Source organism: Calonectris borealis, chromosome 4 (assembly GCF_964195595.1).
Source record: "Calonectris borealis chromosome 4, bCalBor7.hap1.2, whole genome shotgun sequence".
NCBI lineage: Eukaryota > Metazoa > Chordata > Aves > Procellariiformes > Procellariidae > Calonectris > Calonectris borealis.
The window spans coordinates 81,326,023-81,346,420 of record NC_134315.1 but is presented as its reverse complement, the minus strand read 5'-3'; the positions used below and the strand labels follow the sequence as shown (position 1 = coordinate 81,346,420).

The 20,398-nt window shown below is 40.4% G+C and overlaps 1 protein-coding gene across 1 annotated transcript in view; it reads left to right on the top strand.

Moving 5' to 3' along the window:
* UGT8 (UDP glycosyltransferase 8) overlaps positions 1-17,570 on the top strand; it is a 49,345-nt gene extending 31,775 nt beyond the window's left edge. The window contains exons 3-6 of the mRNA XM_075150288.1: positions 9,067-9,209; positions 11,804-11,880; positions 13,382-13,601; positions 15,264-17,570. Coding sequence (XP_075006389.1) covers positions 9,067-9,209; positions 11,804-11,880; positions 13,382-13,601; positions 15,264-15,627 — 804 coding nt within the window. The 3' untranslated portion in view covers positions 15,628-17,570. The remainder of the gene's footprint in view (positions 1-9,066; positions 9,210-11,803; positions 11,881-13,381; positions 13,602-15,263) is intronic.
* The last annotated feature ends 2,828 nt before the right edge of the window (positions 17,571-20,398 follow it).

The following is a 20,398-nucleotide window of genomic DNA, read 5'->3' as shown; positions in this document are numbered from 1 at the left end:
CTGCATGGACTTTGTCTATGGTAGATCTCATTAATAGAATGAGATTTATCAGCATCTTAATAGTATATGGCGCATGACAGCCAACATCAGTATATCTAGAGAAGACAAGATACAAACTTACTGAGATTTTACAAATACCCCACCTTTTCTATTTCATTTTTAGAAGTTTCAGCTTGACTTCAGACAACAGAATAAATGGAGAGGAGAGGGGGAGAGACCAGAAAAAGTAGGTGTAGTTACAAGTTCGCAACAGAGGAGGTAACAGCAACTTGTTCAATTGGAAAGAAAACAATTAGCTTGCCATTAATCCAGAAGGACATGGTGAGGTGGGGAAGGATCTTGTCCCGGTTGGGAGCAGTGTGGCTGCTGTTAATTGAACTGACTGAGTCTGATGATATGAAAAGGAACAAACCCTGATAAAATGGAATGAGCACTTTTGCCTCGTGGCCATCGCTTTCAAAAGGCAGGAATTTAGTTAGTGGAAGAATAACCTTCAGAGTGTGACATACGCGCTAGCCGATGGGGAGGTGTTCGGCTGAGCCAGCAGAAGGCAGCTGGATGTGTTGACTCGGGGAGGTGCGAGCCATCCTCTGCTTGGTGCAGTCGGGTGTTCGCTGTGGTGTCCTGTGTCCTTTGCTCGTTACAGCAAATAAAAAACCTCCGATTTTTGGTTGTAAATTGATGTACGAATTCAGGGCAAGTAAATACAAATAGCATACTTTGCCTAAAGTGATGGTGTTTCTCTGGGTTTGCTGTAGACTGACATGTTATTTTATAACTTTCAGATTATATGATGGGACCCTGTTTGTTCAGTGATAGTAAAGGTCGTATAGTGGCATCTATATGACCTTTAACTGCCTGTGCTGACATGTTGTTGTTTAGTAAAATTTGAAATGAGGTTAAAAGTGTATTAACGTAGCATTTAAATATTTCACATAAGAGAAGTACTATTTAGAAGACACCAGAAAAGTTAGGATGCCGATAAAACTGGTCTGTGTACCTTTCTGTTTATTTACCAGTGAGTATCTCCTTTCTAAAAATCACTTTATGTGGCTTCTTATTTATTTATTTTGAAATAGATCTGTTTTTGTCTACTCTAAGCAGCATTTTGTAGTAGAAGTTGCATAGTATGCCTGTGCTCTCCATTGGGGAATGGTGGTTTACAATCATATTCAAAGAACAGACATTTGTGCTATTACACATTTGAATTGAGCAGCTGAACAGGGAAAGCTTCGGATATTAAACCCGGTTATGTTTGTATTTGTGTACTTTGTTTATCTGAAACAAATCTCAGTATTAGGCACCACTGGTTACTGCCAGCTGGGTCCTCACTCTATAGTCACAGCTGTGCATTTAGCATCTAAGCCTGCTAAGAATAGCTAATTAGAAAATCAAACAGAACAAAGCTCACATAGTAGGGTTGGCACAATAGCATTCCTGTCTAAGAATGGTAAAAAGATTTATTTTATTTTCTTATTCTTCCCCCTACCCCCCTCATGCCTATAGTACAGCATAGATCAATAAGTGCTTATTCTCCCTATGCAAGCACAGGCAGAACCTCGGTAAAAGACCAATACATACTCAAAAACCTTCACTCTTCAGTAGCATGTCACACAGAAATTGGTACTAACAGACTCAGAAAAGAGAGCAAGGCAAGGTTGTAGTGTCTGCTCTTGTGCAAAGCTCGGACTGCAACAAATATTACCGATGTTGAAAAAGGAGAAGCCTGCTTAGGCAGCCTTTAAACAGTGTATATGACAAACGGAAGGCAGTGTTTTAAAAGCAAGCATGCAACTTCTGAGAGGGGCGAAATGGCCACAAGGCCAGTCCGCTACCATGTGAAATCTCCCTGCTCAGGGAAGGAAGGGATTAGTAGCTGTATGACCACCTTCGCTTGATCTGTGCAAGTGCCATACCTCTCCGTGAGATCTGCAAGCGTGTTTGATTATCGTTTATTGAAAAGGTTTAGAAAGCCCATCTGATGTGGAATATGGACAAAGATGAATCGGTACCTCCTCTAGGACTCGGTGTGCTAGGATCAGTCAGTCAATATAAGAGAAGCAGAGATTTGAAAGAACAGCTAGGGAGCTTCATAAGAAAGTTTATCATTTCAGTCTCTTACTTCTCTACTCTTTTGCCCAAAGAACATGTGTTTGCACAGAAGTAAACATGAAAACAGGCAGAGGCCTGAACAGGGTTTGGCACAGTGTTGTAACTGGGCCTCCCTTAAGCATTTCACAGCTTAGCATGCATTGATTTTTTTTTTTTAAAATCACTTAACTCAAGTGAAAATGGTAATTAATGAATGTATGTATTAGATGATATTTTGTTGGGCATGTATATAAAGCTACAATTGGATGAAAACCAAAATTCAGTTTGAAAATGTAGTTCACAGTTCAGCTCAGAAACTGCACATGTGCCATAGTAGGCAGGTTTTCTGTCTTTCACACGGGCTAACCTCATCCTGTCGTACTGTGCCTGGTGAGGAGATGGGAGTGGGCGAGAAGAGGTCTAGCTGTAGGTGCTCAGATTTATCCTGTGGATGAACTGATTGTTGAGATAACCTGGGGAAAACTGCCTCCCTCACTCAAGTCACTTTTGCAAATGCCTCTTCAATCACAGACTTTTCAGCTATATTTAAGTGTCTTAATATTTCTGGAAAACCCTGGTATGCACCTGTGTATCTGGCTTAATACTTAATTAATTTCAGCTTGTTTTCAGAGTGACACTACAAAGAAGACTAACTACATTTTTAATGCTTCTTCAGCTACAGGTTACACGAGTGCCTGATCTAAGTTTTTTTCAGAAATTCTACCGAAAATTTTGCTTTCAAATTCATCAAGGTTTGGGGGTTATAATTGGTTGAGGTTTGATTCCTAGTTTGGAAGGGGAAAGCCAGGTTTCTGTTTCTAAGCTTCTGGTCAGTTTGTCAGGTTTGCAGGGTAGCCTCAGCAAAGCAAATGTTGTCTGCTGGCTATGCTAGGACTTCAAGTAGTTGAGGCGAAAGTTTTTCTTTCTACACAACAAAACCCAAAACCACTTATATTTGGAAAAAAAAAGTGATCAGGTGCTCTGTTACAGTCACTGAATCAGCTAACCATTTAAAGAAGTGCTTGTTATTACAATATATATGCAAAGTTTGAATTAACTGCAAAAATCAAAGGTGTTTCCTTCTCACTTCCGTGTTCAGTTGAAGTTTGAAGAGGAGTTTGAGGAAGGCTCAATACTGCAGCTCGTCATGTAATAACCCTCCTCCCCAGACCTCTACTGTAGGTTTAGACCTCAAAAGTTGTAATTTCAAATATTAAGTATCCTTTCCTTATGTTAAAAAAATTGCACTAATTTACAGTGAACCTGAACATGATTTAAACTGGGCAAAAGAAGGTCGCTTTCCTGCTGCAAGCGAGGAGCTGTAAAATGCTGCCCGAACAGGGAACGCTGCTTTTAATGAAAGCAGCTCTAATGACTCATCCTGACTCAGTGCATATTCATACGGTGCGTAATTAGATCGGGAAGACAGAATGTGCTGGAGGTCAAAAGTGTAAGTGGATTTGAGAAAAAAAGGGGTGAATTCTTAGGGGGATGAGCCTAGCTGTCCGTAAAAGTTTTTAGCGTACAGTGTCGGAGAGGTGTTTTCATTGAGACTGGTACTTGGGGTGTTAGGGCTAATACGGCCTTAATGAATGGAAAGGTAGGAAGGTGACTAAAGGCTATAGTAGTTAGATATGCTGAAATGGTAGGCAAATAAAATCAGTGTTCTCTTCCACTATATAGGTTTTGTGAGGATCGCTCAAAGCTTGTATTTTGCACTGCTTGTCCTGCATCACAGTCACTGTGGTGCCCTTCCTAAAGTAAACATCAGGAATGTATATGTGTGAATTAAGTGATGTACATAGCCATAGTAATAATGCTGATGAAGTATTTAGTCTGTTTCATGTGCCAAGAACATAGACTGCTTTTTATCTGCTGTGGGTATCACTTCTATACCGTGTATGCCACATAAAGAACAGGGAAAGTCCAAGCAAATACTGAGCCTTTGTGCCATGGCCCAGACAACTGTACCAGGACGTTGAGATCTATCTGGCAACCAAACACCTATGAATGCCACTCACTTGGATTCAGTTTCACTAGATATTTACTTTAGAAGGTCTGTCCTAAAAAGCTGTCAGGAGAAATAATTTTAAGAAGTTTAAGAAATCTGAGAATAATGGACTTGTCCAGGTCATGAACTCGGGGAGCTCTACAAGGAGGCAGTGCGAGTCCACTGTTCATTTCCTGATTTTTACTGAACTCCTGCATTTTTAGCAATGCTTAGTGATCCCATTTAATTAAGGCTGTGTTATGCCAGGAATGACACAGATGTATGCAAGGAGAACCCTTGTCCTGACAAGCCTGTAGTTCATTTTCTACAGCCCATGCATGGCACCGATCCCCAGCACCCCTCTGGGGAAGCAGATTGGAAAGGGGCTGCAGATCAGAAGGCAGGCAAGCGATTCCTCTTAGTACCAGCATGACATAAAGCTTAAGTAAAATTAGGACAAATTTGAGTGGGGGGAAAAAAGAACTTTTCAGTTGATGTCAAAACGCGACAAGCTGAGTTGAAATTCTTCTGGATCTTTTCGAGGTGGGCACAGGACAGTTTTGACCCTGACTGTGTGAGGAATCAAAATCTCGTTCTTCCTAATTTACCATCCTAAAAGAAACCCTGAGGACAAGTTCAAGTTCCTTTGCTTCTGATTTGGGTTGGCCAGGCATCATCCAGCTCTGGTCTGGAAGCCCATGTTAGCTGTGTAGGCTGTTGTTCTGTCTGAGCTAAGTCCCTGCCTGTTGCACTTCTGTTAATTGTTATGTACCTGTTGGGTCAGAGTTGATTTGCACCTGACCAAGTCAGAGCGTGGCAAACCTCATTTCACTTGTCTCTTCCTTGTGTGGACCTGTCTGTAGGGGAAGCATGCCTGATTTCTGAAGTTAATTAGAATCTTTCCATGCAAACTTCTGTTTCTTGGAGCCCGTTTGAGAGCTTGTGAGTGTGCATTTGTGTGTTGCCACACATAGGAAGTGGGTCAGGAGAGGGAGCACTCGGATAGTAAGCTTTTGGTTTATGCAAAATAAAACTGTATTCCATGGATTTTTATTGGGTTTATATCATCCCATTTAATATAGCAAACAAATTCCATCTTTTGAGCCTGGTGGCAGGATCTTGTCTTGCCTGTCAAGATTTTAAGGTTCCCCTTTGTACGTGTTACGTTCCACTGAAGCAGTGGCATTACCTTCAAAGGGAAGGGTTACAAAGGTTTGGCTATGAAATCAACCATAATAACATGAAGCAAGTTGCTTTGCTATTGCACAACAATAAAACGCAAAAGTCTGTTTGTAGGGTGACTCTAATTCAATGGTACATAGTAAAGTTCCTTTCTTTTTTTTTCCTCTACATAAAATTTTAAGTACTTAAGAGCTATTTGTTATTTTACATGGGGATTTTTGAATGCTATTTTGAAATTTCATTATAAGGAAATATTTTATACCTCCTCTATGTTTACATAATGATGTATAATTCTTATGTGAATACATCACAGAGCTGTGAAGCCTACAGAATTTCTAGTTAAGCACAGAGGAGCAGTAGCCTTGGGAGCCGTTCCTCAGCTAGAACAGACTGATGTCTAGCAGCAGAAACCACGTGCCTGACCAAGCATAAGTAGTCACGGGTGGGACTTCCCGATGCTGAATGAGAAATATTTGAGCAGTAGTGCCAGCTATCCTGTCTTCGTCCTTATTAAGAAGCAAACAGGTGCCAGCTGGACTTTGCGCCACTGATCACAACTGTTTGGGCCCCGCAGTTCAGCCAGTTTCCAGCCCACCTCTCTGTCCATTTGTGTAGCCCGTACCTCATCAGTCTGTGAGGCTGTGGTGGAGGCAGTGCTGAAAGCCTTACTCAGGTCAAGGTAAATAACATCCACTGCTCTCACCTCTGTCACTGAGCCAGTTTGCTCACTGTAGAAGGCTATCAGGTTGATCAAGCTGATTTTCCCTCCATAAATCCATGCTGACTGCTCCATTCATGTTGTCCTTAATAGGTTTGGAAATGACTTCCAGGATTATTTGCTCCATCACCTTCCAGGGATCAAGGTGAGGCTGAGCAGCCCATTCCCTGGGCTGCTCCCTTCCCCCCTTTATGAAAATGCAAGTGACACTTGCTTCCCCCCCATCCCAGTCCACAGGAATCTCCTCCAATTGCCCTGACCTTTCAAAGATAATCAAGAGTGGCCTTGCAGTGATATTGGCCACCTCCCGGTTGCCTACTGGCACTTCTGGGTGCATGCTGTCAGGTGCTGTATGCTTGTGTATGTCTAGTTAATTTAAAAGTAGCCTGATCTTCTCCTGAGGGTAGGTCTTCCTTGCTCCAGACATACCCTCTGGTCTGAGGGACCTGGGATTGCTGAAGGCCAGCCTTACCAGTAAAGGCTGAGATGAAGGAAGCATGAAGTACCTTGACCTTTACCTTTTTTTTTTTTTGTCACCAGGTCCCTTGTTCCATTCAGCAGTGGGCCCATGCTTCCCCTGGTCTTCCTTTTGCTGCTCATGTACCTTGCTGCCCTTCATGTCCCTTACCAGATTTAGCTGCAATGGGCTTTGGCTTTCCAAACCCCATCCTTGCAAGCTCAGGCAGTGCCTGTATATCCCCCCCCAGGCCACCTGTCCCTGTTACTGCCTCATATATGCTTCCTTTTAACAGCTGAGTCTTGCCAGGAGTCCTTTGTTCATCCTCCTGCTGCTTTGCTTAACTTCCTGCTCATCAGGATGGACCATGCTTGAGCTTGGAGGAGGTGATGCTTGAAGGTCAACCAGCTCTCCTGAACCCCTCTTCTCTCCAGGGCTGTATCCAAGCAGGTCTCTGAAGAGGCCAGAGTCGATTCTCTTGAAGTCCAGGAAATGTTGCTGTTGTCTTCCTTGCCCTCTCAGTATCCCGAACTCCTTCATCTTATGGTCACTGCGGCCAAGGCTGCCCCTGACCCTTTGCATCCCAGATGAGGTCTTCCGTGTTTGTATGTATGAGGTCCGGCACGGTGTCTCTTGTTGGTTTCTTGAGCACTGTGTCATGGAGTTGTCATCAAGAAGGCACTCCAGAAACCTCTAGGTTTCTGCCCCTCCAGCACGTATCGGGGTGGGTGAGTGCCCTAAGAAGACCAGAGCCTGTGAATGTTGGGCTTTTTCCAGTTGTCAGAAGAAAACCACCTTGTAACAGGTGACTTCAGCTCTCAGAATTTAACTTGATCGAATGTCACAAATACGCAGAGAGCTGTCTTTTACAGCATGGTACTTGATTGCTTTTCAGAATGGTTTGTCCTAGAGCCCACAAAAGGTTATTTTCTATTTAGCTTTAAACAACAGATAGGAAATAGTTCAAGATGTAACTAGTTGAACCACTAAGTAAAAGTGACTATAATATAATTACATTTGCAGCATGCCTTAAGTCCTTAAGTAAAATTCAAGGACAAATTTTAAATAAATCTCAAAACCACTTGGAAACTTTCATGTCAGAAGTTCAGCCCATAATAAATGGTTCAGCTTCGAGGCAGGTCATGGACACTTCCCGTCCTTTCTCCCTCTCTCCACAGATGTAGGGAAAAAAAAGGAAAAGGAAGTGCACTGGAAAAGGATAAAGAAAATAAGAAAGTCTGGATTCTACAGAAAATGGAAATCCCTCTTCTACTGCATAGCAGAGACTAGTGTACAACCCCCAGTGTGAAGTGCAGGTCTTCGTTACGCCTGCTGGTTTTCGTGGTAGCTTTTGTGGTTTTGTGCTCAGATACGATAGCGCAGCATAACTCTGTTACTGTCTGGCCTGCTATTTATTACCAGGACAAGAGGCGCATTGTGAACAGGGCTCTTAATTTTCCTTTTACTCATTTCCTATTGCTGTACTGGTGTTGAGCAGGCTTACGCTTAAACTTAGTGAGACCAGAATTAAACCATATCCTGGGAAATACAAGTTATTCTTTGGCAGACTGACATATCTGTGTGTCAGTGATACAGTTTTTAGTTTCCACTGCCAACAGTTGCATCGGGAAAATAGAATTTAAATCTACGTTTCCAAAAGCAAAGGGTACACCGAGGCTTTTACCTGCCCTGCCGTAAAAGCTGCTGCCTCTGAACTGGAATCTCTTGGCGTGGCCATGGGGTTGCCCCCAGGAGATAGATTTTGGTTCTGCTTTCGGAGTACTTCCGAGCAGTGCAGTACTGCAGACCTCTGCTTTGGGCATTGTTGCCTTCCTTGCCTGAGTTGAGGCAGCCCTTGGATCAAGAGGGTCAGCAAAAATTGCGTTGCAAGAGACTCTGTTTTAGAGAAATTACAGGAGGAGGATGAACTTAAGAATGTAACAGGCTTTGGCCTTTGTTACACTTGTGTATATTTCTGTAATACTGGTAACTTGCCGTGGAAGAAAAATGAAGTATATAGATCCAAGAAAGAGGGACATCTGCCCTGTACTTGCCATACAGATGCAAATATTGTTCTTTGCTCCTTGAAATATTGGAGCAGTGGAAACTGAAAGTGTTTTCTGAAGCTCTGGCTTCTTTCAAGTTGTGTTTATTATTTTTGTATAAATGAAATAAAACCAACCCTTTTGAAGTACTCTCACTTCCTTTAAGGCTAGAAATCACACAGTTGAGTCCCAGATTTCATTCACGTATTTCTTGTGCTGTACTTTTAGGCTGATACTGTGAGACACATCTATTTATATTTTGCTGAGTTAAAATGTAATGTGTTAACATGTGAATGTGTGTCAATTGATCAGTTAAGGAAGGACAAATTGTTTTATGAAACTGCCTGTTAATAAGGAAGGTAAAACAAACCCGGAAGAATTTTGTTGTTCATAGCCTGTACCGTGCATTCTGAATCATCGAGTCATTGTACTTGATAACTTCTAAAATGTTTGACTTCTGAAACTTGGCTTGTGAAGTAACATCAGGGCCACCAATTCTTCTTCCTAAGCAATGTTTGTTTATTCTGTTTCTGTGGTTTATCTATGCTTCTACAGTGCTCAGTATAAATTTTCCCTTTAACAGGATCTCCAAACGTGGGTGAATGGTGCTAACGAAAATGGCTTTGTCCTTGTCTCATTTGGAGCTGGAGTGAAATACCTGTCAGAAGATATAGCAAATAAGTTAGCACATGCTCTGGCGAGACTGCCTCAGAGAGTTATTTGGAGGTAAGTGCAATGATAGATGTACTTGGGGTGATTTGAAGGACGCTCATTTCCTATTGTCCATTTTGATCTAGGATTGCAGCAGCTGAAATTGAGACAGTCTGGGTGGTGCAGAGGACCTGACTCTTTTGAAAGGCTCTCTTTGTGGAAATGTTGCAGTCCCCTGGTAATAAGGAGAAGCAATGATTTTGTGGCAGAATAAGGCATAGGTTATAATCCTGTGCTGAGTTTATATCCTAGAAGGATTGCGGTCAGTGAAAAGAGAGTCTGAGGTTATAACACTTGTGACATACTGTCATCATTTCTGATAAAGAAGCCACCGTAGGGAGCAAGAATGACGTCCTGCTGAATTAATCCTAGGTTTTCTTTCTTCATCTTGCTTTTTTCCTCTCTTTTTTTGGGTTCCTTCTCCTCTTTTATCTGTAAATATAGACTTTCATAATTGCTGTTCTCACTTGTCTTTATCTGTGAGAAATTGAAGGAAGAAAATTCCGCAAGAGTAAAATTCAGTAATAAGCTTTCTTGGCTCTAAAAACATCTTGAGTGGCTCTCTAAACTTACTGTAGAAATCCAAGAACTGTTTAGTCAGCTCCGCTTCACGTGGAGCATTGCTCTGCAATATATTTCAGAGGAGTTTATGTGAACCATTGGTTTCCAAATAATTTGACTGCTATCCTTGCTGCGCTTTCGAAGTTGTATTAGCAGTCTACTTAGTGTCCCCTTCCCCGCCATCTCTTAGGGACTGTTTTCGTTGCTGTGTATAATTGAAATAGTGAACCCCACTAATGAGCAGGAAAATTCTTCAGGCCATAGCACAGAACCTTTGGTAGTTGTAGTGAAGATCTCAGGTTTTGTTTGGGGTAGAGCTGCTGTATGTTTGTTGCTTATGAAGGCTGCAACACTGATTGGCTTGTAATTAATTATTAGTCACACTTGATCTTACTGCTTTTCTTTTGTTTTATCCTTTTATCATGTTTTCCCTGGAATGTTTTTCAGTAGGAAGTATCCACTTTCTGTAGTAAATAAATAAGTTTTAATGGATTTTTCTTGGGGTAACTTTTTTAATGCAAAAGCACCAATTTCAGTTCAAGGTTTTTAAAATTTTTAATTTTCCTCACTAGTATTTCCTTACCAATGCTTTTTTGTTATGTTTTTTTGCTTTGTTCTGTTTTTGTTATCTGCAATCTATTATCTGCTGTGAATTGCTCTTTGGATAAGGGAACCCGCCTGGCCTGCTGTTTCTTTCCGTCATGATTTGTGGAATGGGAAGATGTCCCTGGGACTAGGTGTAAGGCACGGTCTCTGGGAGAGTTGAGCAAGTGACTTTCAGTCACCCCAGTGGGAATTTGAGATCCATAATTACCTAAATATGAAATTACAAGTCCAACTTTACTTTGATATCTCTGTTCTTCAAATCATTGACCATGGTCTGTGTTGGACGCAGGTGGTTTTTATGCTAGATACTTCTGAAAATGAGAAAGGTGGTACTGCTTGGCAGTCTTATATGACAATGCTAAATCAAGAAAATCTTTGTAGTTCTTTATACGCTTCTGATTATGGAGTACTAGTTAGAGCCAAAACCAGTAACATAGCTTATTTGCTTTTATATAAGTTAGCATAAATAAGGTAGGCTTTTTTCCCAATGTATAGAATGTACAAGCCAGTTGTAAAGATGTATGGCTTGCTTAATTGGGAATATGTAGGTGATTCTTTATGAAGTTATCGTTCTAATGTTCTCTAATAACCAGAATATTTTTAAGTTGTTCGATGGAGCTGTCACAGAACAGTTCTATCCTCTAGTAGTCACTGATAATTTTTTCTGTCTGTCTTTTCTCTTTAAAATATATTTAACTTTCTGTATTATCTGCATATAAAATTAATAAGTAAATCAGTTTGTACTTTGAGCCTGCATTTTATGGGCGAAACTTTTCCAGCAACCTCAGGTGAGCAAAACGTTGCCATTGGGTTTCAGGCAGTTGAGCAACTGAGTAAAATACACTTGTCTCACAGTCTGATCCCAAACTTTTCATCGATAGCTTCTTGCCTCATAAGCTGAGCTGTCAGCCTTTCCCTTCCTGGTATTAGTAACTCCTTTTAAAATAAGATGGTGTCAATTATCAAGAGCTACAGGAAACTGGCCAACTGAAAGGGAACGCCTCGTGTTGACGGTAGGGATTATTATTTGTGTGCCGATGGGGTGTTCTCGGAGTTATTTGTCTAGTACCAGCCAGAGTTTTCAGTAAAGCAATGGACTCGGAGCTATAGAGAGGTTATAAAACCTCCTGCCAGTCACAGTGGTAAGAGTTATATATGCTTTGAGAAGAACTATGTTGCCATTATGTTAATAGAAAACATAGCATTTCAAGCCAGATTGCAAGGAAACTGAATGATGAAAACATGAAGTTGGAGGTTACTTAGCTATTTACAGCATTTTGGTTGAACCTATTTTGTTTTCTTATAATAGTGAGTAAAGAGTATCCCCATGCAACTAGAGATCTACTTAGGGCTCATGGATCATTTGGTTTGATTCTCTGGTTTGAGTTTATCGATTTTGGAGGTCTTGATAACTCAGCTTCAATTTGATTTTATTGTTTTAGGTTTTCAGGAAACAAACCAAGGAATTTAGGCAACAATACGAAGCTTATAGAATGGTTACCGCAGAATGACCTCCTTGGTGAGTATCTGTTTTGATCATCTATCGCTTATTGTCACTCGAGTTCAGGCTGCTCTTCCAACAATCTTCTACTGAATTAGCAGTCATTATAAATCTAGGATAATTTCTGTAATGGAAGTCATAGAACAAGAATATAGAATTTGTCAGCATTTCAAGATGATGAAATCTAACAGCTTTTTGATGTTAATTATCTTTCCCTGGTACTAACTCCATTTTTTCCTTAAGTTACTTGTGTGGAGAGGACATAGTTATTCCAGAGACTATTTGACCTAATAAATGGAAATTTTTTTGTCAAGTGTGTTCTATACCACGGGAGCTATACAGTTCAAGAAAAAGTAATTATTAAAGATAAGTAAGTAGGGATTTTCTTGAATGTGCTATTTTAGGGAACTGATGACTGTAACTGTTTAATTTCTCTATTATGAAAGGGCATGGTATGGTGTTCACTGGTCTCTTCATGGAAGAGTCATAAAACTGAGGATACAAAATTTGTTCATGTTGCATCGAAACAAGTCTTAGGGGTCTGTACATACTGCTGTATATATACACATTTATTTTTCTCCAAAGAAAGCTCTAACAGAACTTGGGCATGGGTTGCAAGCTGATAATAACCTTTCTGTTTAACTAACCTGAGGTACTCCGAGTTCTCAGGTGCAGAGATGAAACTCGATGTTCTTCCATCTTTTGGTAAAGGGTATGTTAGAGTCTACATATTTTATTTTTTCCTTTCCTTCCCTGTCAAAGGGTAGCTGAATACATGGCAGATCCGAGAGGCCACAGAATATTTATAGTTGTCTCTGGGATACCTGGATGTTTGTGTGTTCGCAAAACAGCTCCAGTGCTCTGATGGGCGCTGATGAATGCGTTGAGCATGCGTGCGCAGCAGTGTGTGTGCATGTCAGCTGGCGTATTTATCATAATGTAGTGATTAGGCAAATGACTTTTAAACCAGGTAGATTTGTTTTGGTTGCTAAATAGCTCTGAGGCAGTCTCATTTTTCCATTACATAAGGTTATTATTGTTATTGTCAGATCTTGCTAGCCTGAAGTAAGGCATGTGAAGTGTTAGAGAGAATGTAACATCAGTTGTCCTGTCATTAAATAGCTTGTATTTCATATGAATAATGAGGAAAAACGCTCTCTCCCTGGCTCACTTTGTACTGCTAAACTGGTGGTAGTCACCTCCTGCAGCTACTCAGGAGTAAACAATGTATATTAATTATTCCATTAATAATTTTATGCAACTCGTATACATGAGAAATTTCTTTGTGTTGGCCGTTCCCTCTCTCCTAGTGTATAAGGGAATCATCTAATGCATGCAAAATTTCAGCAGAGTGGGTTTAAGGAGGAGAACTTCAGAACAAGTTGCATTTATTTTTGCCTTCCTGAATTGCAGCCGTAGAAACATGGTGACAAATGTGTTGTACCCAGTTGCTTCAATAGCTTTACATTAAGGAGATGTAAATGTGTTTTTTTAATATTCATGCCTCTTCTGTTTTCAGGTCACTCTAACATTAAGGCTTTTCTTAGTCATGGAGGTTTGAACAGCATTTTTGAAACCATGTACCATGGGGTCCCGGTGGTGGGGATTCCCCTTTTTGGAGACCATTACGATACTATGACTCGTGTGCAGGCCAAAGGCATGGGAATATTGTTGAACTGGAAGACTGTCACTGAGAGTGAATTGTATGAAGCCCTAGTAAAAGTTATTAATGATCCCAGGTATGGAATGAGCGATTGTTTCTTGCTTTTATTTTACATTATTGTTATGAGATTAATACGCATATACAGAACCTTTGTGCAAGGGAAAAAAAGGCACGTTGGAATTTATTTGTGTGTACAGTTGGGGCAAGTCTTTGGATGATTGTCCCATTTCACAAGATTACTCCAGTGATCAGGTTTCTGTGCAGGTGCTAAGCTCGTTGCTTAGCGTACCAAAACTCAATTGTCTCATTTGCTTTTTGTGACAGTTGCCACGCGAAGGGCAGAAGGGTTATAGAAACAAACTTGTCCTGACTTATTCCTTGTTGCAGACCAATGTCTCTTCTTGTGCGTCTCGATTACTCCATATTTAGCAGTCTGCCGGTTGTGCTGCCTAAAGGGCCTGGAGCAAAATACACCTATACGATTGTAGGGTGGCATGTTTGGATTGTAGGTAAAAATATGGAGGTATCCAAAAAGAGTGATTCTTTCCTAAAGTCCCATGATTTGATTTAAAAAAAAAAAAAAATTACTTTTCTGTTCTAGCCAGTAATACCTCTCTTAAGATCAGGAAGGTCATTTGTGTTTGTTGGAATGATGATATTCTAACAAATTATTATGAATATGAGGACTCCAGTCTGTTTTTGTAAATCTTTTTTGTTACTCAGGTGGAATAAGTAGAAGCCCATGAACTAGGTTTCATATCTCGTTCTAATTCCAGCAAACAGATTTGCTCAGGGATATTAAAGTGCGAGGAGAGTTACTTTACAAGTGTGTTCCGAACTGTTCAGTTTTAAACATCTGTGATGTTCAGACCATCTCCAGATTAAAAAAACCCGATGTGTTAGCTGGTGGCTTATTGTATCGGGCTGACAGCAGTTTCGGAGTACGGTGCTGACAATGCTTCTTGCATTTGTGGGAGCAAAGTCTAAGCGGCGCTTGCCTTGGGAAAGGAGAAGCCTGTGAGGAGCGAGCAGCAGAACCGCAGCGAAGGGGAATGTCACTAAAGAGATCCTGATAACAGCTGTTGCATCACCTTTCCCTTGTGCAATAATCCTTAGTAGAAAGGCAAGTCCTGCATAAATAACCTGTTGACCCCGCAGCTGCGGTGAGGGGGGAGAGAAGGCATTTGACATGATCGGCTGCTGGGGATGGCCTCTTGAGAAAAATAAAAAGTTTTAGGCTGAACTCTGGACCCAAGCAGAAATAGCCTATGGCGCAATCAGAAACGAGCTTCTCGCTTTGTTCTGTGTTCTCTAGTAATGCAGTTGCACAAAACCATAAACGAGTGCTGTGTTAGACAGGGTATGTTGCCACTTCACAGTGGGAAGGGCAAATGTGTCTGACTTGGTAGGATTCATTTTGGGTTAGAGAAGATTCTTCTCTGGCAGCAGGTCAGCTTGGCTCTTCATAGCTTTGCTGGCGGGTGGATTTCTGCCTTTAGTCACACGGGGTTCTGTTTTTCTAGTCATTCTTCATCAGTGAGCTGTAAGGGCTGATTTAAAGACCGATTATCTGCCGTGTCTAGCCCTCTGGATGCTGGCGGTTGCGAGAGTCCTGCGGTAATACGCTGTTTGATCTGAAGAGGCTTCGGTATATTGATGTGTTTGCAGGCTTGCATTGCTCAGAGCGCTGATGACAATTTTTCCTTTCTTCCCTTTTCTTTCTTTTTCTTCCCCGCAGCTACCGGCAGCGGGCCCAGAGGCTGTCTGAGATTCACAAAGACCAACCTGGTCATCCTGTTAACCGGACTGTATACTGGATTAATTACATCCTCCGTCACAACGGAGCCCAACATCTACGTGCCGCTGTTTACAGCATCTCTTTATATCAGTATTTCTTACTGGATATTGCCTTTGTTGTACTAGTGGGTGCTGCCTTACTTTATTATATCTTGGCCAGGATAACAAAATTTATCCGCAAACAAAGCAAACACCTTTGGTCAAATGACGAACATAGCGCTGTTAATGGACATTACCAGAATGGGATACCAAATGGCAAGTATAGAAGAAATGGCCACATTAAGCATGAAAAAAAGGTGAAATGAGCCAACCGCCCCCTGTAAAGTAGTAATGAATCAGATCAGTAATCGAATTTTATCGCTGTAACTTAGTCTAACAACTACTTAAAACCTCAATAAGCAGTTCTAACACTCCCCTTCAGTATGTAATATTATGTGACAAAATTCTATGGAACTAAGAGAAGTCTTTAAAAAAAAAAAAGGCAAGCACAACCTAAAAAGGAAAATTAAGAATAAAATATTCTTAATACTGATGCAGAGAGGTTATTTTGGCACTGAAGTTTTTAGAAGCCTTAATCCTCTAAAGTTATACAATGACCGTATTTATGAACTTTCAGTTTTTAAAAGCTAAATGTGTATGTCCCAAATGAGGAGAGGTTTCTTTTTATTTGCAGAGGCTTTTTCCTTTTATTTTTTTATTATTTTAATATATCCATCTTTTAGCTGAGAGAACTTGAGTGCTAGCTCTGTGTTTCCTTTGTTGAAGGTTCAACATGTTGTGCAAGAATGCTGTTTAAAAAAATAATTTTTCCCAGTCTCTGTGCAAGAAATAGCAAGTTGCGGACTGAGAACACAGACATTTAAAAAAAAAAATCTTAAAATGAGCACTGAAGAAAAATGGCAAAAATATGTACTCTTTTTACTGATAAGCTGCATGACTCTTCGGCTCACTACCAGTACTTTGGAGAAAAGGGTCTTGAGCAAGTCTACAATATGTGTTCATTTTTAATTTATACAAAATTTTATTTGTTGCCTTTCTCTGCATATATAATTTATGCCATGAAAATATTAGGGAGTTCTGTTTCAGTTTAAAATGTGGCTGTATGGGAAGTAGATTTGCATAATTAGGAAAAATAAACAAAACAAACAGCAACCAAAAAAAGAAAATCTAGCCCTGTGCTGAATGCAGAAGGTTTGTAATGGCCCAGGTGCAGAATCAAACCACTATTTAAAAAACAAACAACAAACACCCTCCCCCCCCAAGTTGAATGTCTTTCGTATTAATTCTCATTATTATTAAGTTCTTTCTAAATCGCGGTGTTGTAGATGTTCTCTTTCAATGGTTGTATCTGGAAAAATATTACCTTCTATTAGTCTGGGCCACGCAATCCATGTTTCACATAGTTGCCAATACAAATTCTCCGATGCGGGACGGGAGGCTGCTCTCCGGGTAGGGGACCAGCCTTCCTGCCGAGGTCCGACGGGACGCGTCGGGTGAAGCCTGGCCACCCGAGCGCAAGGATTGCAGAGGTGGTGGTCGTCTCCCCCTTCCCCTGCTACGGCCCCTCCCTGCAACAATCTCTTTCAATCATTGTCGCCGACATGGGACGCTGGCGGTGGTGCACACCGAGGGCGGGGATGCAGGGCGCTGGGCATAAAATCATAACTGCCCTGCCGAACCGGAGTTGGCAACTATGAGTTTATTTCCACGTCATTCTGTTTACTTGGAATTTGCACTACACATGTTGTGAGTGTATGCTTTATTTATTTGTAGTTTGAAATCCCATGCCTGAAAGAGAAAGGAAAGAAACCCATTTACCTAGTGTTGTTCACTAACATGGGAAGAGTTGTGATGATGACAGGATGCTGAGATCATCTTCATACACAGTGATGCAATATTTCACTATCATTCCATCAGGAGCCTCTATCCTATAGCAATAAATAACAGTACAGATATGTTTCTAATATACAGTACAGCTACTTGTACTGCTTTCTGAATACTTGAAGAAAATGGTATTATAAATAAGCCTATTAGCTATACCTTTTTACAATCCTGCATTTTGTGGCAACTAAAGGAGCACACAGAGGCGATGAATGGTGGGATGGTAATAAGACTTAGAGTGTATGAATGACTTGGTTTAAACGTTTTTTTTTGGCATTGAAGAAGGTACAAAAGCACTGACCGGATGATTAAGCATAATTTAATCTCCACTGTGATAAAACTTAAGCAATAAACATGGATTTAATAGAGAAATTCTGTTGTTGGAAGTATGTTTTTATTCAAATGAATGCTGTTTGTTTTAAAGTACTTAGTGTGTGTGATGCTTATTAGGATACACAAATTCTTTCTTCGCAGTATATACCATGATGCATGGTATGTATTTGAAATCAAAAATTATTATATTTTGAGAATGTAGATCTGTTTCCTGTAGGAGCGTTGAATGTATTGAAAGATGGAATGTTTAACCAGATTGCTTTTTTAAGGCAGCTAAATTTTTTTCTAGTTTGCAGTAACGTTCCCGGTAAAGTGTGGCTTTTTTGTACGTGTTAAGTTATATCTGTTTCTTAGAAAGCAAAACATTTTGCACAGCGATATTAGATGAGATGATTGATTTCTGAATAGTCTCTTTAGATATAAACATGCTTCAGTTCAGTTGCAAAAAGAGGAGGTTTCTGCATTATTAATTGTATTACCAAACTTCTAGATGGGTCTGATCCACTTAAAGTATAGAAATACTTGTTTTGTTCAAAATTACTTTCTTAGAAGTTCAAATATGAGCCGATATTGCAGTTACTTTTCATTTCGGCTCCCTGCAGTGTCACAGGAACCTGTATTAGACAAAGTGGGTGGATAACGGTGTGTGGGGAACATTTCCACAAAACATGTCTGACAGTAGGAGAGTAAAACTGGTGCAGAACGAGTCACTTCTCAGCTGTTCCCGGGGCAGGTGTGCAGAAGTCCCTAGGCAGCACAGCTGCCTAACCTGCAGCCCTCGTGTGGCTTTCTAAATGGGCTTCACTGCTCTCCCAAGTACCTGTGTATAAAAAGCAAGGTAATTGGAGCAACGGAGATAAAATATTCTGTAGACAAAACCAGCAGACAGGAAATAGCCACAATAAGAAATATAGAAGACGTGCTACTTGCATAAAGATTTTCAAAGAAGCTTGAGACACCTGGGCACTCGCCATAGGATTGGGTGTTCTGCTTTCTGATTTCCTTTGAATAGCTCAACGATTCAAGAAGAAAGCAGCCATAAAAACAAGGCAGTTTAATTATCACCTACAGAAGTAGGTTCTGGAGATGGTTATCAAGTATTCAGAGTCTAAGGAAATTAATGAACGTGCTAGCAGTTTTTTCTTACTCCCCAGATCACTTGCAAAATCAGGTTTTTAATACTATTCTGTTGTTAATCTCCATTTTTTTTTTTTGAAAGGTACTACTTTTCACGATGTTGATTATGTTCTGATTTTATTCTATGGCATGGTAAGTATGCAATATTTGCTGTAGTTACTCTGATCTATACACCTGTAGCGAAGAGACACAATTAAAATACTACTGTATGCGTGCATACATTTAAGCAAAATTAGCCTTGTTATTTCCAGGGTGCTATATTTTCCCCCTTAATTTGTGTGGGTACCTATAAATGGGTTTATTTGTATATGAAATCTAGTACATGTGTGCATCTGTATTAGTAAGAAACAGAAGGCAGCCATTTGATTCTTTCTGAAGCTGAGCTGTGCGTCATTTGCTTTGGTGATTTTCTTCAGAAGACATCAGCACTCATAATAAACTTTTGGGGTTTTTTGGTGTATTGACAAATTACTCCGATTTTCCTTGCTGTACAACACTAGAGGTGGCTAGTGGCCCACAAATGAGAGGTGTGATTCTTCTTTCAAATGACATAATTTTCGACATAAAGGTACTGTAATTTTTCCTGCAATGAGATCACATAACTCTTTTTCTTTGAGATGTGTTTCAGTTTTGGGAGGTGGGGGGAATGTGTGTTGAAAGATGGATATAACAAATCCAATGTTATACAAGAAATTGCCTGTGTTGTTTTAGCTTGTGTATTGGGATAGACGCTGCACATGCTTGCAAAAAGAAGTGGGCTGTAGCACTATCAAATACTTGAGTTTGTGGTTCCCTGGAATGGTAATACTCTCTGATTTCCGAGGAAGAAGGGAACATCTCTGATGAGAAGGTTCAAGTGCGTAAATAGGAGAGAAGAGTCTCTGAAGTCGTGTTGCTGCTCTTTATATATCAAAGGTCTAGGTGTGCTACAGAACAAAGGTGAAAGCTACCCTATTGCACTTGGGTTTTGAAGAACAGTGTTCAGGTTTTTTTAGCAGTTCACAAGTAGGATGAAGGATTAGGATTAATATCTTTTGAGGGGGAGGGGAGGGGAAATTTCCTCAAAATTCGTTTGCCTTCTGTGAATTGTTTTATTAGAGCTGTAAAGAAAACCAAATAATACCCTTTTTTTTTTATTCCAGTCCAGCAGCACTGGTAGGAGAGAGGTAGCTATATTCAGGAAGACCATAACTCCTTCCTTTCAATTGGAAAATTATAACATTATACTCAGGAGATGCAGGAAAAAACCCCAAACAAAACCAACAACCTCCCAACACACACACCCACACCCTCTCCCCCGGGTATATTTTGGCACATATTCCAAATCTGCACTGTGGATAACAACTGCAAAACTTCTCTCTTTGCCGTATCAAGCAAAACACAAAAGCCTGTGTTTCAAGGCGAAGATTCTAGCAGTGGTTGGTGTTGGTGCTCAGGCAGCATTGAAATCAGCCAGATGGTTGAAGTAATGTTAAAAAGGCATGTCTGAAAATACAGGTGTAACTCCAGACTGCATACTAAATCATGATACCGAATCTGAGGTTTTACTCACCTGTTTGATCAATACTGTTTATTATGCATTGAACAGAGAAGACAGTCTTAAAAGAAACTGAATTCATCTTCTGAGACAGCCTTCTGCCATTGTTGGGTAAATACTGCAGACCAGTTGAGGCTATCCTAATGAAAATTATACCTTTCAGTGATATAAAACTGATTTATCTAGGG